This window comes from Oryzias latipes, chromosome 22 (genome assembly GCF_002234675.1).
Source record: "Oryzias latipes chromosome 22, ASM223467v1".
Lineage (NCBI taxonomy): Eukaryota > Metazoa > Chordata > Actinopteri > Beloniformes > Adrianichthyidae > Oryzias > Oryzias latipes.
The window spans coordinates 13,052,541-13,066,755 of NC_019880.2; the positions used below are offsets into that span (position 1 = coordinate 13,052,541).

General features: G+C 38.8%; 3 protein-coding genes across 6 annotated transcripts in view; 1 reads left to right on the plus strand and 2 right to left on the minus strand.

Moving 5' to 3' along the window:
• Positions 1–518: 518 nt before the first annotated feature.
• Positions 519–4,150, minus strand: ngb (neuroglobin). Of its 4 annotated transcripts, none has more exons than XM_020713956.2 (5): positions 3,832–4,150; positions 3,492–3,625; positions 3,036–3,144; positions 2,838–2,957; positions 519–2,737 (listed from the first exon to the last, which is right to left on the minus strand). In XM_020713956.2, the coding sequence occupies exons 2-5, from the start codon at positions 3,587–3,589 to the stop codon at positions 2,585–2,587; spliced, it is 480 nt and encodes a 159-aa protein (XP_020569615.1). In that variant the 5' UTR covers positions 3,590–3,625; positions 3,832–4,150; the 3' UTR covers positions 519–2,584. The 4 variants fall into 4 exon arrangements, with proteins under 4 accessions (XP_020569615.1, XP_011488706.1, XP_011488705.1 ...); XM_011490404.3 differs by having other exon boundaries at positions 3,492–3,589; positions 3,832–4,148; XM_011490403.3 differs by having other exon boundaries at positions 3,492–3,649; positions 3,832–4,147.
• A 1,179-nt stretch (positions 4,151–5,329) lies between these two features.
• fam161b (family with sequence similarity 161 member B) lies at positions 5,330–9,598 on the minus strand. Its single transcript, XM_020713954.2, has 10 exons — positions 9,561–9,598; positions 9,443–9,493; positions 8,918–9,137; positions 8,365–8,843; positions 7,984–8,258; positions 6,654–6,772; positions 6,408–6,575; positions 6,236–6,335; positions 6,006–6,163; positions 5,330–5,778 (listed from the first exon to the last, which is right to left on the minus strand). Exons 2-10 carry the CDS (start codon positions 9,447–9,449, stop codon positions 5,697–5,699), a joined length of 1,608 nt encoding a protein of 535 aa, XP_020569613.1. The 5' UTR covers positions 9,450–9,493; positions 9,561–9,598; the 3' UTR covers positions 5,330–5,696.
• Positions 9,599–9,659: 61 nt separating this feature from the next.
• coq6 (coenzyme Q6, monooxygenase) overlaps positions 9,660–14,215 on the plus strand; it is a 12,420-nt gene continuing 7,864 nt past the window's right edge. Inside the window, exons 1-3 of the mRNA XM_023951482.1 lie at positions 9,660–10,360; positions 10,519–10,653; positions 11,485–11,543. Coding sequence (XP_023807250.1) covers positions 10,159–10,360; positions 10,519–10,653; positions 11,485–11,543 — 396 coding nt within the window. The 5' untranslated portion in view covers positions 9,660–10,158. The remainder of the gene's footprint in view (positions 10,361–10,518; positions 10,654–11,484; positions 11,544–14,215) is intronic.

A 14,215-nucleotide genomic window follows, 5' to 3' on the forward strand; every position in this document is an offset into this window, starting at 1 on the left:
AAAATGCCATACTTCACACTTTCATTCCTCACGCAAACATGCTTGACCATCACCTAACAGTTGCCATGACAACATCCCCCCCCCCCCCCACCATCATTGTAGAACACATTGCAGACTTGCTAAAAATAATTTGTTGTCTTCTCTTACAGACGGCAGTCCTCAAAGAAAACCCTCAAAACATGATGAAGACTGTCGGTCTGGAATAGAAACACCAGTGCAGGACATGAGGGGATCAGCATTTAGTTCAGGTCTAAAACTGATCTGTCTACTGTCTAATGTTAGGGTTGACTCTTAGCACACAGGCAAGAATAATGGAAAACGATTTTGTGTGTTTTTGAAGAGAATGCACCCTTTGACTGAAGCAGAAGAAGGATACTGCGCACAGTGCCTGGAGACAGATTAAGGTCAGCTGCCACTTCCGCAGCAGATCAGAACGACAACTCACGGATGTGACTTTTACAGAGATGCAACCAAATTGCTCATGACAGAAACGAATTTGAATTGAGACAAGTCATCACTCCTTCTTTACATCTCTCTTTATTTGCAGGATTTGCAAAATGTAAGACATGTCTGTTAACCACTCATGTTGTGGAAGGGGGAGCCCACCCTGTCAACAGTTTGGTGAAATTCTCCAAATGTTCTTGATGCGACATTGTGCAGCTGCTTGAGTAAGTGGGTGGATATGCCTGAAGCCAGCCTCATTGCAGTGGAGGGCGATCGGCCACTCATTATAAAGATCTTACGTAACGCTGCAAGAGGAGGTGTCAGTTGGAAGAAAATCAAGCATTTGGTGATTGATTTGTTGACATTAGGTGCAGGAGGAAAGCCCACTGACCTCAATTAGCAGTGAAATACCCTTCAGATTACTTTATTTAGTAGCTGCAACACATAACAGTCTTTGAACACAGGGTGGAATTCATGGTTAAGAGCTTGGCTTAGCTTACAGTAATGTCCATTTTTTGGCTGAAGGAGAAATAGGTGACCATATCACTGTTTGATAGCAGCTGATTATGATGAGGTAGACAGTGACACACCCAATATGTACATATCTGGATGCCAAAATAATCCCTTGTCTGTTAGCAGGACTACATAATAAGAGTTTAAAAAAACAGAAAGTAACGGAAACCTGCATAGCTCCAAGGGCTGAGCCTCATAAAAGAATTATTGTAAATACAACATGGAGTAAACAAACATGACACCTGTGGGCTGAACACAAGACAAGTCAGACTTCTGTAAAGTAATTTGATGTACATTCAAAAAAAAGCATTTCTTTTCTATAAGAAATGCACATTTAACTGTAGTATTCTGATCATAAAAAGCATTTTTTGTTTTCTAAGCATCAATTTTTATGAGGATATGACATTTGGGGAAAACAGCAATGCCCTTTACCTACACAAAAAAAATATAATCTAAATAAAAAAAATCAAGCTTTATAAATATAAGCTTAAAAGAAAAAATAACTATTGGCAGCTTGGAATTACAGTTCAACAATGTTATCTAATACTTGGCAAACTGTTGTAAAGTTACTTGGCATTTTCCATTTTTGAATAACAACTGTGGATAAAATCTACAAGGTTATAGTAGCTGTGATAAACACCCAAGGTTCTGTGTTTACCAATCTGATTATGCTAAAACATGTGATTATAACAGCCACAAAAATACAGTTCATAAACATTTTTAAGATAAACAGCCACTGCACAACAAAACCACTTTACACTGACGATTAATGGAAACTGTTGGCAGAGAACAAAGACAGAATCCATCCAATATGCTCTTTCCGGCTAAGGGTCACATAACAGTCTATTCATTAGTGTTTATTTAACAGTCATTAAATGCCTACTGAAACACTAACAACCTTGAGTGAGGAGAGCTTTTAACACCACATGTATGAAGGTGTGTTTGGACACCTTTACAGTTACTGGAGAAAGCTCGAAGAGAGTGTAACAGTTCATGTCAATAGCTATTATATAACACTAAATAAACTTGATTGTAGCAAAAAATTCAGATTATAGTTGAAAAGTAAGGCCAAAAAAATGCAAAGTGAGGCATAAAAAGTAATGCTAACAGTGATTTTCTCCTTCTCGTTGCATTGTCCCCACACAGTTTTTAGTAACATTGTGTTCCAGTTAGATAAAAAGCTGCCTTTGTTGACCACAGTAACAGTCACAGTTAGAGTAGTGTGATGCCTAAACATAATATGTTGTGTGTGACTCCAAGATACATCACAAAGACCACTACAGTCACTGCTATCATGTCAGTATATTGATCTATGCTGTTATTTACAGAGATCTGAGAAAAATTCCTACGGTTTCCTCTCATGTGTTTAGACCTAAAAAGAACCAAACTGGTTTTCAGCTGTACAACAGCGTTCCCAGGTAGCTAAACATCCACAGCAAACAAGCTCTGCTATAGATCCATCTCAGTTAGAAGTGTAGCTACACCACACATTTGCTATGCTATACAACCCCCAGTCACAGAGCAGATGTACAGCAGCCAAGCTGATGCTGCACAGTTACACAACCTCATTCCATGGCAACCATGCTGATCATCTGACAGCAAACTGCTCAGCAGCTCTTGCTGTCTCTCAGTCGGCCTTGTCCTCGCCGTTCTTGGCCCACCCTCGGCTCATTGCAGCCACCACGATGCTGTACATGTTGAGCCAAGCTTGACTCAGCGCTGCGGTGTAGGCCTGACCCAGGCTGCACTGGAGCATGTACAGAAGAGACTCGCCCACCACCTGACGGAGTGAAGACAAGCACAAAATCATTTCCCCCCAAGTTCAGTCACATATGATGGAACTGCTTCAGTAGAGCTGAACTGGGAGAGGTGGGCCCTACAGCAAACGACTGAGTGCTGACTCCCACTGCTTGATGCTTCCTCCCAAGGTTGAGCAGAAAGTCCTCCAAAGAGTGGAGATCATCCAGATGGTTGACAGCCGCATCAATCACAAGCATAACCTGTGATGCCAGATACAAGTTAATAGTGTTAACTAATTCATTCCCTCTATATATGCACTTGTGGGACAGACTTCTCACCTTAGTAACATGATCAAGGAACTCTGGGCTGGAAAGGCAGTCTTGTGTGGAGCCACAGTTTGTGTTATAGTTGAAAAGACTTAGAAGTGCGGGGTCCAGCTCAAACAGTCTAAAACAAACAAAATCCCATTATTCTGCTGGTGCATTCATGAAACCCTCATGCTGGATTAATCATGGATATACATATTTCTCCTGCTGGAGTCTGATTGAGCAGCAGCTGTCACAAAGTAAATTGTAGATTATTGCAGTCTGTCGCCAAGCAACAACTCAAGACTTCAGTCCTTGCATGGTAAAAGTGTGCGGCCAAGAATCTAGCTACATTCTATACACCTGCATATTGCAGACTCTTACCCACAAACGGAAAATTCTGTCAGTTTAAAGGTTAACAAAACATATTCTCGCAGTGCAGAGAAAGGACAGCCTTGAAAACATGCTGAATGTGTAGAGCTGGATCACCTGGAGAACATGATCACCCCGTGAGGAACTTTGTTTTTGCCCAGACTCTCCCAGCTGCCTCGTATCAGCTCCTTGTCTTTCCCTGACAGCTTCTCCATCTTTGCTCGGGGACGCAAGCACAAAAACAAGTTCTTCTGAAAGGAAAGCACACAACTCCTCTACAGGACAACAAGGCTCGGTCTGAGGAAAGCCATAATATTGGGGGTGAATCCACAGATAAAACTTCTCCTAACCCACCTACAAACAAACAAACAAACAAAAAAACTGTGGAGCATCACATCAGACGGAATATGCACAGAAATGGAGATCCATGATTGCAGGATAAATGGTGGTACTGTACCTGCTGGAGGTCAGTCCTCTCCCTCAACTTCCTCTGGTGCAGTGAAGCTTGGGGGTCTGTCTGTTTTGTGTGTGACTGTTTTTATGCTGCTGGCAGCTGCCTGCCACTCTGGTGCACTTGTTCCTTTTCCCTCAGCCCACGGTGCAGGAAGGTACAAGTTCTGCCACGCGCTCAATTGTCACGCTGGCTGCTATCTTTCTCTCTTTTCTCTTCCTGCTTGCCTTCTGATATGCTCTCTCTCTGAAGATATTATTTATGCCACTGAAGGAGAAAAAAGCGGGATCTCTCTCTATATGCCACCAAGGAGATTAAGTGAGCCACAGCTCCTCCTGCAGGTGAATCAAGAACTAAGACTCTACATGCAACTTTTATGTTACAGTCTGCTAAATAACAAACAAAAAAAAGGGCAGCATAATTGCTGCTTTCAGGATAGTGGGATGTAAGCTGAATCCCAAATGCACCATCAGCTGCCTACATTTTTACCCATGATTTTCTAAAACTTCGATGTGTGGGAATTGTAATGGTTAGAAAAAGAAACCTTAACATACCACCTTGGGAAAATTACATTGTTCATCTCGTAAACAGAGCCACTCCTCAAAGAGCCTGATCCTAACATTTAGTGGCAAAGCGTGCAGCCTCTCATTAATCTAAATGAGATGTGGGTTTTTTTCTTTCTCCTGCCTCCACAGGCATTTATGATACAGTTTGTTTAAATAAGATGCATTCCCTCTGGTCTCTCAGGCATTTTGCAAATGCAGATTCCATTTGAGATGAAGCCCAACATGTTTTTCTTACTTATTTATTTTGTATTTTATTCAGCTCTGCATCAGGGAATCAGAGGTGCATCGCTTTCTCCAGAGGGGCTACATGGCAGAATGGGGATGGATGGATGGAGGGTTCCCATGACAACCTCACTGGATTGAGCCCTTGAAGCTATACCATGTGGTATCTTAGGTTTCAAAGGGGTTTCCACGATTACCTGTGATGGAAACCTGTGCAGAAGTTTAAGCATTAAAACATTGTTAAAATATACATCTTTTCATCTAAATAGTCACATTAAAGGGATGTTTGTTTAAGTCTCTGCAAAGATGCAGTCCATCACTCTGTAGCATGTGGATTTAAATATATATCTGACAGCTGCCTTTTTGTAAGCAAAAAAAAGCAGCTGTCAAAGCACAAGAGTACAGCAGAGGCCAGGGTACAGGAGCATTTGATGTGGAGCTGTAGGCTCAGAGGGGACCGCTGAGCGGCCTGAGCAAATGCAGACGCACACAGAGGACTGTTTATTTAGCTGGTGGTGCAGCTCGACAAATAACAGGGAACTTTAACCCAACCATCCAAGAAATGCTTGCTGTTCTTGAGGGACATTTGTAATGAAAGCACATGCAGTGGTACAGTTATATTTTAAAAATTCTAAGCATTTTTGGATGGTTTTTTGAAAATCATTCCCCTTTTTAAATGGCTATTGAATGGTTTTTCAATCAAGCAAAATTAAGCCTCAAAGTTTTGGAGCTTTTATTTTCGTAACCAAGATTTCAATGTCTAAATTACAGCCTGGATTACAGTCATGGATTTCTTGGAAGGAACATCATCATATAATTGAAACAGTACATATGGAATATAGGTCTAGGTTTTGTATTTAGATGCATGGTTATTTATTTTATAAACTGGTTTCTTCTCCCATGATCCCAAAAATATGTGATTCTACAGATCATATGTAATTTCATATTTTAGAAGTGGACTTTTTTTTTTTTTACTATCAAGGCGCCTCTGTAACATGAATTATTTCTGAGGGCAGAGTTGTTTTCTTGTAAAAAAGCCACAAAATAGAAAAAAAATACAGTGTCCCGCTTGGACCTTTGTGATCATGGTGTTTCTTCCCTTTTGGACTTCACGCTCTCCTTCTCCACATCTTCAATTTTCTCCCAGTCATCTGCATTTTCTTCCCTAAATCAGACATGTTGGGTTAGAAATTGGCAACATTGTAATTACGTCAAACTTTTACTTGGCAACAGCACTTATCTTTCCTTTACTAAGGAGTTAAGGTCAAAGAATTATGTAAAGAACAAACCACACAAAGTCCTTGGCTTTCCAGAAGCGCTGCTAAACATAATTTTACTGGACATGGTAGTTTTACACAGTAGAGGAACACGCTTGCAGGAAATATCTCATACCTGATGTGGCTGCTTTCACTTTTAACGCTGTTGATGCTTGTTTTGGTGTCATCATCAGATCTGGAAGTGTCACCTGTTTCATCAACAAATACCTCCGTCAAGCCCACTTTCCTCAATTTGTTCCTATAGGTCTGCTCTGCACAGTCCTTTGCATTTCTCTGCACATTGGAAGCAAAAGTTATGCAACTCCAGTCATCATAAAGTAAGTCATTCAGCTTCCTGTGACTTACCTGTTTCACCTGTTCGAACAAATAGGGACGTTCCTTAACTCTGGCCTTTATGTCCTTTAAGTCCCTCATGTAGTTGTTCATTCTTTGCTTATCCGTTTGTCTTTTTTTAGAATAAGAAAATAACTTAGGTTCCTGAAGCAAATTTTTTTAAATCTGAATGACCAACACTAACCGATGGCGCTGCAGATTTTCAGTATGCACCTCTTTCAGGCTGCTGTGTGGGTCCAGAAATTTTGCACGCAGGGCTACGGTCTTCTCCAAGGCTTTAGATCTCTTCTGGTAGTTCCTCAACCAGTCCAAGCTTTCTTGATTATTACTTTCCCTCAGCTCCATTGACTTTCTGTTCAAGCATCAGATAATCAAACATTTCACGTGTGAAAACAACATGTAAAAAAAAATGTAGTCTATAAAAACTCACTTGATAGCCGTACAACGTTTCCTCACAGCATCTGAGATGTATATGGGGAGTGTGTTGGCAGTCATCCACGTTAAAGCCCCAAGTGACTTGCTTCTGCTAAGATTAGTCATCGTGGGGAGCTGGAGAAGAAAGCAATCATATTCTGTGATAACATTTTGTAACACTGTCACATAACAAAAAACCCTCAACATTTAGTTGCCACGGTTACAGCTCGACATTTCATAAGGGGGTCTCAGACTCCGGGCCTCGAGGGCCGTCATCCTGCTGGTTTATAAAAAATCCTGAATCATCTGCTGCTGGTTACCTGGATCAGGTGTGTTTAGCCGTTAAGGAGCTTCAATGGCAGGTTAATTGGAAAACATGTAGGACAACGGTCCTCTAGGCCTGTAGTTTGTGACCTCAATGCTTAGAATTTTTTTTTTGTTTTGTTTTGCCTTATTACGTCAAAATGAGACTATGCATCGTACATGTTTTAAAAAGTAAATAAAACCAACATTTATTTAGTTAAAGGGCTACTAAATAAAAAAACGAGTTATGAAAACTTAAATCTAAGTTTGGTAATAGCTTAAAGTGTTAAACAGTGGTTTAACAGTGTAAAAGTTTATTTGACATTTAACTTATTTATAAATAAGCCTAACAATGTTAACTGTTTCAGTGGTATGTTAATTAATAATCCTAGGTTACTTCCTAGGAAAAGTTCAAAATGAAGAAAAATTGTTTTGATTCAGCCCATTATTATGCGTAAGGAAAAAGAAAAGAAATAGATGACAAAGTTTGTTCTGCTGCGTATTATTTCTAAAACATAATGACCTTGAAAATTGTCAAATTTGTACTTAAATCCTACGATGTTAAGGGGTGGGTGAGGTGAAGGCTGCTGAACAAAAAACTTAAGAATCACAAAAATCCTTGTTACAGATTCTCACCAAAAGAACTGGTTTGAAAAGTCAGAAAAGAAGAGTCACATTTCTGGGAACTTAAGCAAAAAACTTCAAATCAAAGATGTAAACATAATGATAATAAATATCGGCTTTTATTCGTTACTTTTAAGTGTGTTTGGAGACTTCCAAAAGGAAAGCTTAGACTTCACATAATTTAAAAACTATTTTTTGTGGTTTTAATAAAGCAATTATTTTCTGATACCAGTGATTCTAAATGTGTTGACTGTGAAAACGTGATTAAATATAATTGAAAAAATAGTAGGAAAACTAAATTTTACCGAAATTATTGTATTAAAAATAAGATAAAATACAGTCTAAAGGGAGGACACTATTTGTTAGAAAAAAATCTAATTAAATTACCATCTTCTTTTCACCAGTAACCAAGCTCTCACCTGTAAGGGTTCCAGACTCTTCCTTCGTGTTCTTGATGGTAAAGATGATGTTCTAAGGAAGAAGGGTTGACACTTGGTTGCTTCGTTGCTCTTTATTTTCCTCAGCGACTCGTTCATTAAGGCCTTGTGCAGTTTACTGAAGTTTGGAACCTGATGAAGGATTTTTGGTTGGAAGCTCGGCTTCACGTCCAGGAATTCTGTCTTTTTTCTACTGGCACGCTCGGCAGTGTAGAGTTTTGGCCTGCCCACATGACACAGAGTACCCTGTTGAGATGCTGACAGGTAGAAAAGTTTTAACAGATGTTAACAGATGGACACATGCGGGTAGTTAATATCAGATAAATATGAATTTCAAGTTGCAGAAAAACACATAAGACCCACCCTTGAGCATAGAGGAATTTGGTTTTGAAAGATTTTTTCTAAAGCAATCAGTTTTTGGATCATGTGAAACTTGGTTTACGGTGGTTACAAGCTTTTCTCTTTTTGTCTTGTCTCTTTCATGGAAGCTGAATGGCTTCTGGATAGAAAGCAAGAATTGCTTCCTGTGTTCGCAACTCTGTTTCCTTTCCTTCTCCTTGAGCTCCAGCATGTCCTGGTAGATGGGCTTCATGACATGTTTAGGGACAGGCAGAGCACGGAATTTCTTCAGACACTCAGCGTCTTCTTCTTCTGTTCTCCTCTGATGTGTTGATTTATAAGAAGCAAACCGCTCACACTCATGGGTCCCGACAGAACAATGCCTCCAGTTTGTTGAAGGTCCCCAGGCTGAGGAGGAGGCAGTAGGCCTCTGATTCAGATTAGAGTTCTCTTTTCTTGTGGTCAAATCAGACATGGAGATGGATCTCCTGATGTTCATACATCTGGAAATCCGAAAATATTTTTAATTACATTTCTCATATCACATAAAACACTGCCATTATTTAGAAAATCATACTTTTGCTTATTCAGCTCTTCTTTATCATCAGACATTTTCTCTATTTCTGCTGAGAGAAGTGAATTCTGCTGCACACGTTTCTCCAGCTCCTCTGTTTGCCTCATTTTTGTCTCCTGCAGCTGCTGCCTGAGTGTTTTCCTTAGAGCTTTAATGTTATATTGGAGAGTTAACTCAGACTGGAGTCCATCCTGTAGCAAGGTGTCCAGCTTTGACATGTCTCCTAGATAGGAAAAATATGGTCAATAAAAAAACAGGGGACCAATTGTAAAGAAACATACATAACTGTATGTAATTGGAGAAGTTGAATTAAGCAGTAACTACCCTAACCTATCAAATAGTCTGAAAACCAATCAGTTATATTCTTTCACTTAAGTAGAAGTAACCTAGCTAACTGGAAAAAAATAAATCGTTAAAAGAACAATGGAACGTGTTCCATTGGTTCCTTTTCTTTAAATAATAATTGTGTTAAAATCAGAATCCTAACATTCCTCTCATATATCAAATAAAGAAATGACAAACTTTTACCCATCATCTCTTTCCTGATTCCCTCCAGTAGGGAAAACTTGATCCAAACTCCTGTAAGTAAACGAACAGTTAATTGCACTAAAAATAAAATCAAACTTTAGAAAAGTATATGATTAACCTCTGTTAATGTTGCGCCCTGCAAAAATGAACTGTGTACTCACGTTACTATAGTAACCACGCATCGACGCTCTCAACGTAAGCCGGTAACACGTACAACACCAAGCTTTACGTTTTACGGAGGCAAAGACAGTCATTGCTGTGTATGAAAACAGTTCTGATGAACAAAATTAAATTAGGAAATGGTAATGAGCAGCCATTCCGGTTAAAAAAAAGTTTGTCTGTTTCTAAACGTCCTCCATATGACATATACATGTTTTAAATTTCGGCTGTGCATCTAAATATTTGTTTTGCCACCGTGAAGTCGTTTGAGTTTGCCGTAGATGTTTGTAGCATTAGCACTGCTAGTGGACAGAAGCTCCAGCGTCACGAGCGGGAAAGCTCGATCGCGATTGGTCAACAAAGCGGAAGCATTTCCTCTGCAAAGCATGTCAACACAACATGGCAGGAGTACAGGCAGGACTCAGCTCCTTTTATTAGGACACATTGAAGGGGAAAGTACGTGCATGCTTGTTAGACGATAGCCTCCAGGCTCCAAAATTTGACTATTTATATCCGTCGGACACGAGGCTTGTCTTATGTGAGGCCCGAAGACAACAATGCACAAGATCACAAAGGCGCCACTGCCCTTGTGCGGACTTGCACGGTGTTTCCTAATAGAAAAACACTTACCTTCTGTCAATGTCGTCCGGAAAAGACAATTTTGTTCGGGAAATGGAGGGGATTTGGGGAAGAATGAAGTTTACGATGTCATTATATCCGGAGGAGGGATGGTTGGATCGACTATGGCATGTTCCTTAGGTGAGTGGGGCTCACTTGATCATCAGTGGCATTTAAACTCAATAGAAAGAAATACTCAATCAGTCATAAAGACTCGTTACAATCTAACCTCTAAACATTAGTCATCCAAGTTCTTATACAAGTGGAGTTGTTTTCACATTACATTTGTTTTTTGACAGGTATGGACCCCAACCTTGCAGACAAAAAGATTCTGCTCCTAGAAGCTGGAAACAAAAAAGTAATGGATAAGGTTCCTGATACCTACAGCACCAGAGTCAGCTCCATCAGCCCAGGCTCTGCCACGCTGCTCAGTGGTACATAGTTCAAAATGTTTTTTTTTTTTTTTTTTAATTCTGTTTGTGTGTCAATATCAATTCTATTAAAATAGTCTCAAATAGATACCATGTAGTAACCAAGTCTGTTCTGAGATCACGGTTCACCTCAAAGCTTCTTGTCTAACAATCTAGATTACCTCATCATGGTTAATTTGCATTTTCCTCATTGATAAATAGTGCTGGCAGTATTTGTTACCATAGCAACCTTTTACATCACTTAAAGACATCTTCATATTTGTCAAATTGTAAGTCCTCTTCTATTTTCATACTTGAAATTCAAATGTTTACTTTGTTGTAACTTTGAGATGCAATTTAAAACAGTGAAACCTTGTATCACTGAAACATCACTGCCCCTCATTCCCTCTTACACATAAAGGAAAAGGGCAACTGAGAAATGTTTACTAAAACAGGGTGTCTCCCTGTGGAGATTTTTAACGAACAGTTAATAATAAACATGATTTTGTAAATTGTGGAACAAAGAACTAAACATTTTGTGAGAGGTCACATAAATTAATTGTAGGCCTTTTAGTTCATCTACCAATTTGGCATCTATTCAGTAATCTTTAACACTTTTTGCTTAGAATACAATTTCAATTTAGACTAAAACTTGGTTTCAAAACAAAAAATACAAACAGTTTTTCATGTAAATGTATTTATTTATATTTATTACATTATGTTTATTTTAGATATGCAAAAATTGGATTTTTGTCAATACGTCAATATTTTCAGGTTGACACCAATGACAGATGTTTGAACGCACATTCTGTGACAGTTTTCAAACGCTTTTTTTTTTTTCATTTGAACTTACAGGTATAGGAGCATGGGAACACATCACAGAGATGAGATGCAAACCGTATAAAAGAATGCAGGTACGCTCATATTTTTTCTTTAAAAATAGGCTGTGTACCCTGAAAACAGTGTTGACCTTCATGCAACCTTTTGCAAATCTCGAGAAAAACAACAATTTCAAGTAAACATCATTGAAAGATTGTTTTTAAATTAGTCATCTCTCAAATTAGGTTTAAGTATGGTATGACCATTGCTGAGTCAGATGTAACTTTTTTTTTACTCTTTAACATCAACACTTTTAAAATGAAAATGTTTTAATCAGTTCTGGGTTTTTTCTCTCAACCTTGACATTTTCCACACCTGTATACACCTGTATTTCAAATACAGTTACAGTGAAGGAAATAAGTATTTGATCCCTTGTGGATTTTGTTGGTTTACCCACTTAAAAATTTGAACAGTGAGGGATAGAAAAATACACAGAAAATCAAGAAAGTGACTTTAAAGAATTTATATAAATATATTTGAATTTCATTAAGGGAAATAAGAAGTTGATCCCCTGGGGGGTATTCCAGGAAGCAGGTTATGCTAGCTCCCACGGTAAGTTTGAGGCTAAGGAAGTTGATAACCTCAGTCTTCGGTTCCAGAAATTGAGGTATGTTTCAGGGTAGGTCAAGTTGCCAAAGCAACTCATGCTCTGAACATAACCTAGTCGGGAGCAGGTTTAGTTGAAGGTTAGTTTGTTTACAGAGAGGTGAAGCAGCATGGCGTGTCCATTTGAAGATGATTTAGTGGATGAAGAAGCTCAGATAATACTTTTTCCACCATGAGAGGGTGATAAGACCACATATGGATGTTGGAAAATTCAACTTTTTCACTTTGATCTAACTTAGTTATTTGCTTCAGTTAAGATAAATTATTTGTTTGTTAAGTCAGTTTAAAAATAACACGTATTTATCAGACAGTTATTTTACTTTCATTCAAATTAATTCAATTAAGTAGGTGTAACTTTGGTGCTGCTGTTAGATCGACACCGCAAGGGATTGTGGGATACCATTTCCTTTGCCTGTCTGGACGGATTTTGGTTTAAGTGTGGCTTTTTGACCAAATTTTTTTAGTTGTTTAGCTGTTTTACTGTGTTTTGCCATGTTTTGCTGAGTTATCTTGTCCTACTGTGCTTATGTCTCTGCACCATGAGTAAGAGTGAAGGAGAGGATGATGAGTTTATATAGCACCCCTACCGATCAGTAGGATGATGACAAAGACGGATAATTCTTTAATGAATTTGAGCGCAACGTGCATTTTTTCCCCCGTCCTTTTTAGTGTTATAAAAATGAGCATATCTGCCGGCTCATACTTAGACATATGAGAGATCAAGAAATATAATTAATTAAGATGGAAAAAATATTAATTGAATTGGAGTAATATGACATTTAGTTGGACAAATACATAAATTTGAGTTGTAGAAACAATTATTGAGTTTTATAGACGTAAGAAATTAGGTTGATTAAATTTAACTCAATTACTTGTTACCAATAGAAGTATTTCATTTAAGGTGGGAAAATTGGATAAGTTATATATATAAATGCGTCACAAGGAAACTGGAAATAAGATCAGAAACTTGTGCGTTTACTTTGTCTGTTCTTCTACTACAAGCAGAAACTCTTTCTTTTGATGATGCAGCCGTGTTACTTTTTTGATGGACGTATAATCTTCATACGCCGTCATTAAAATCTCAGACTCCGTCTCACTAAAGTATTGCGCTCTCTTTGGTTCTCCACGCGTTTCCATGGTGACTCCGGAAATCGGCGATCTATTGAGAATGTCTTTATGTACCTTCCGTGCACGAGCATTAACCCAGGGTTACCAAGTCAGTCGTAATTACGCTAACTGATGTCAGGTCTTTTGGAACCGACATACCCAGAGTAAGCAAGTTCAGGTGGATTTCAGCCAGAGTTCAGGCTTAAAGTCAGGGTAGTTTAAACATGCTTCCTGGAATACCCCCCCGGTGACTATTAAAAATTCCGGTTCACACAGACCAGTTAGACTATCCTATTCAACCTGTCACCTAAATTGCAAACACCTGTTTGAACTAATCACCTTTAAAAAGACACTTGTCAGAAGAATCAGCCAATCAGTCAGATTTCAAACTCTCCAAATTGAGAAGACTAAAGAGCTTTCAAGGGATTTAAGAGATTTACTAACGAGGATAAATGTTGATTCATATTCATTGCGTTCAAATGATCAACTGTTGCTCAGTGTTCCATTTGTCCGCACAGAACTGGGAAAAATATCTTTTTCTCACGCTGCTCCCACTTCATGGAACACACTGCAAAAAACCTGGAAGCTCCCCGAACTTATCTTTTTAAATGATTTTAAAGCCAGACTGAGAGCACTTGAGGTCAACTCCTTTAAATGTAACTGTTTTTATAATTGAAATTGTAATTTTATTTGTTGTCTGTGTTTGTAACTTTTTGCTGCCTCTTGGCCAGGACTCCCTTGTAAAAGAGGTTTTTAATCTCAATGGGACTTTCCTGGTTAAATAAAGGTTAAATAAAAATAAAAAAAAGAGAGAAAACTGTAGACCAGCATAAGTCTGGAATGGACTACAAAACGATCAGCAAGAAGCTGCAGTGGTTTAACATCTTACAGTGCTGACAAAGTAGCCCTGCTTAACAAGGCTCGTGTGCAGGCGCACCTGAAGTTTGCCAGTGAACACCTTCATGGTTTAGAGAGGGACTGGGAGAAGGTGCTG

What these genes read in the sequence shown, in the direction of transcription:
- ngb (XM_020713956.2), bottom strand. Translation starts at nt 3,589, where the DNA reads ATGGAGAAGCTGTCAGGGAAAGACAAGGAGCTGATACGAGGCAGCTGG. An exon ending in TCCTTGATCATGTTACTAAG is followed by an intron (nt 2,958 to 3,035) that starts GTGAGAAGTCTG and finishes CTGGCATCACAG; the next exon opens with GTTATGCTTGTGATTGATGC. An exon ending in TCAGCACTCAGTCGTTTGCT is followed by an intron (nt 2,738 to 2,837) that starts GTAGGGCCCACC and finishes TCACTCCGTCAG; the next exon opens with GTGGTGGGCGAGTCTCTTCT.
- fam161b (XM_020713954.2), bottom strand. An exon ending in GAAGAGCTGAATAAGCAAAA is followed by an intron (nt 8,844 to 8,917) that starts GTATGATTTTCT and finishes TCGGATTTCCAG; the next exon opens with ATGTATGAACATCAGGAGAT. An exon ending in AGTGAAAGCAGCCACATCAG is followed by an intron (nt 5,779 to 6,005) that starts GTATGAGATATT and finishes TGTCTGATTTAG; the next exon opens with GGAAGAAAATGCAGATGACT.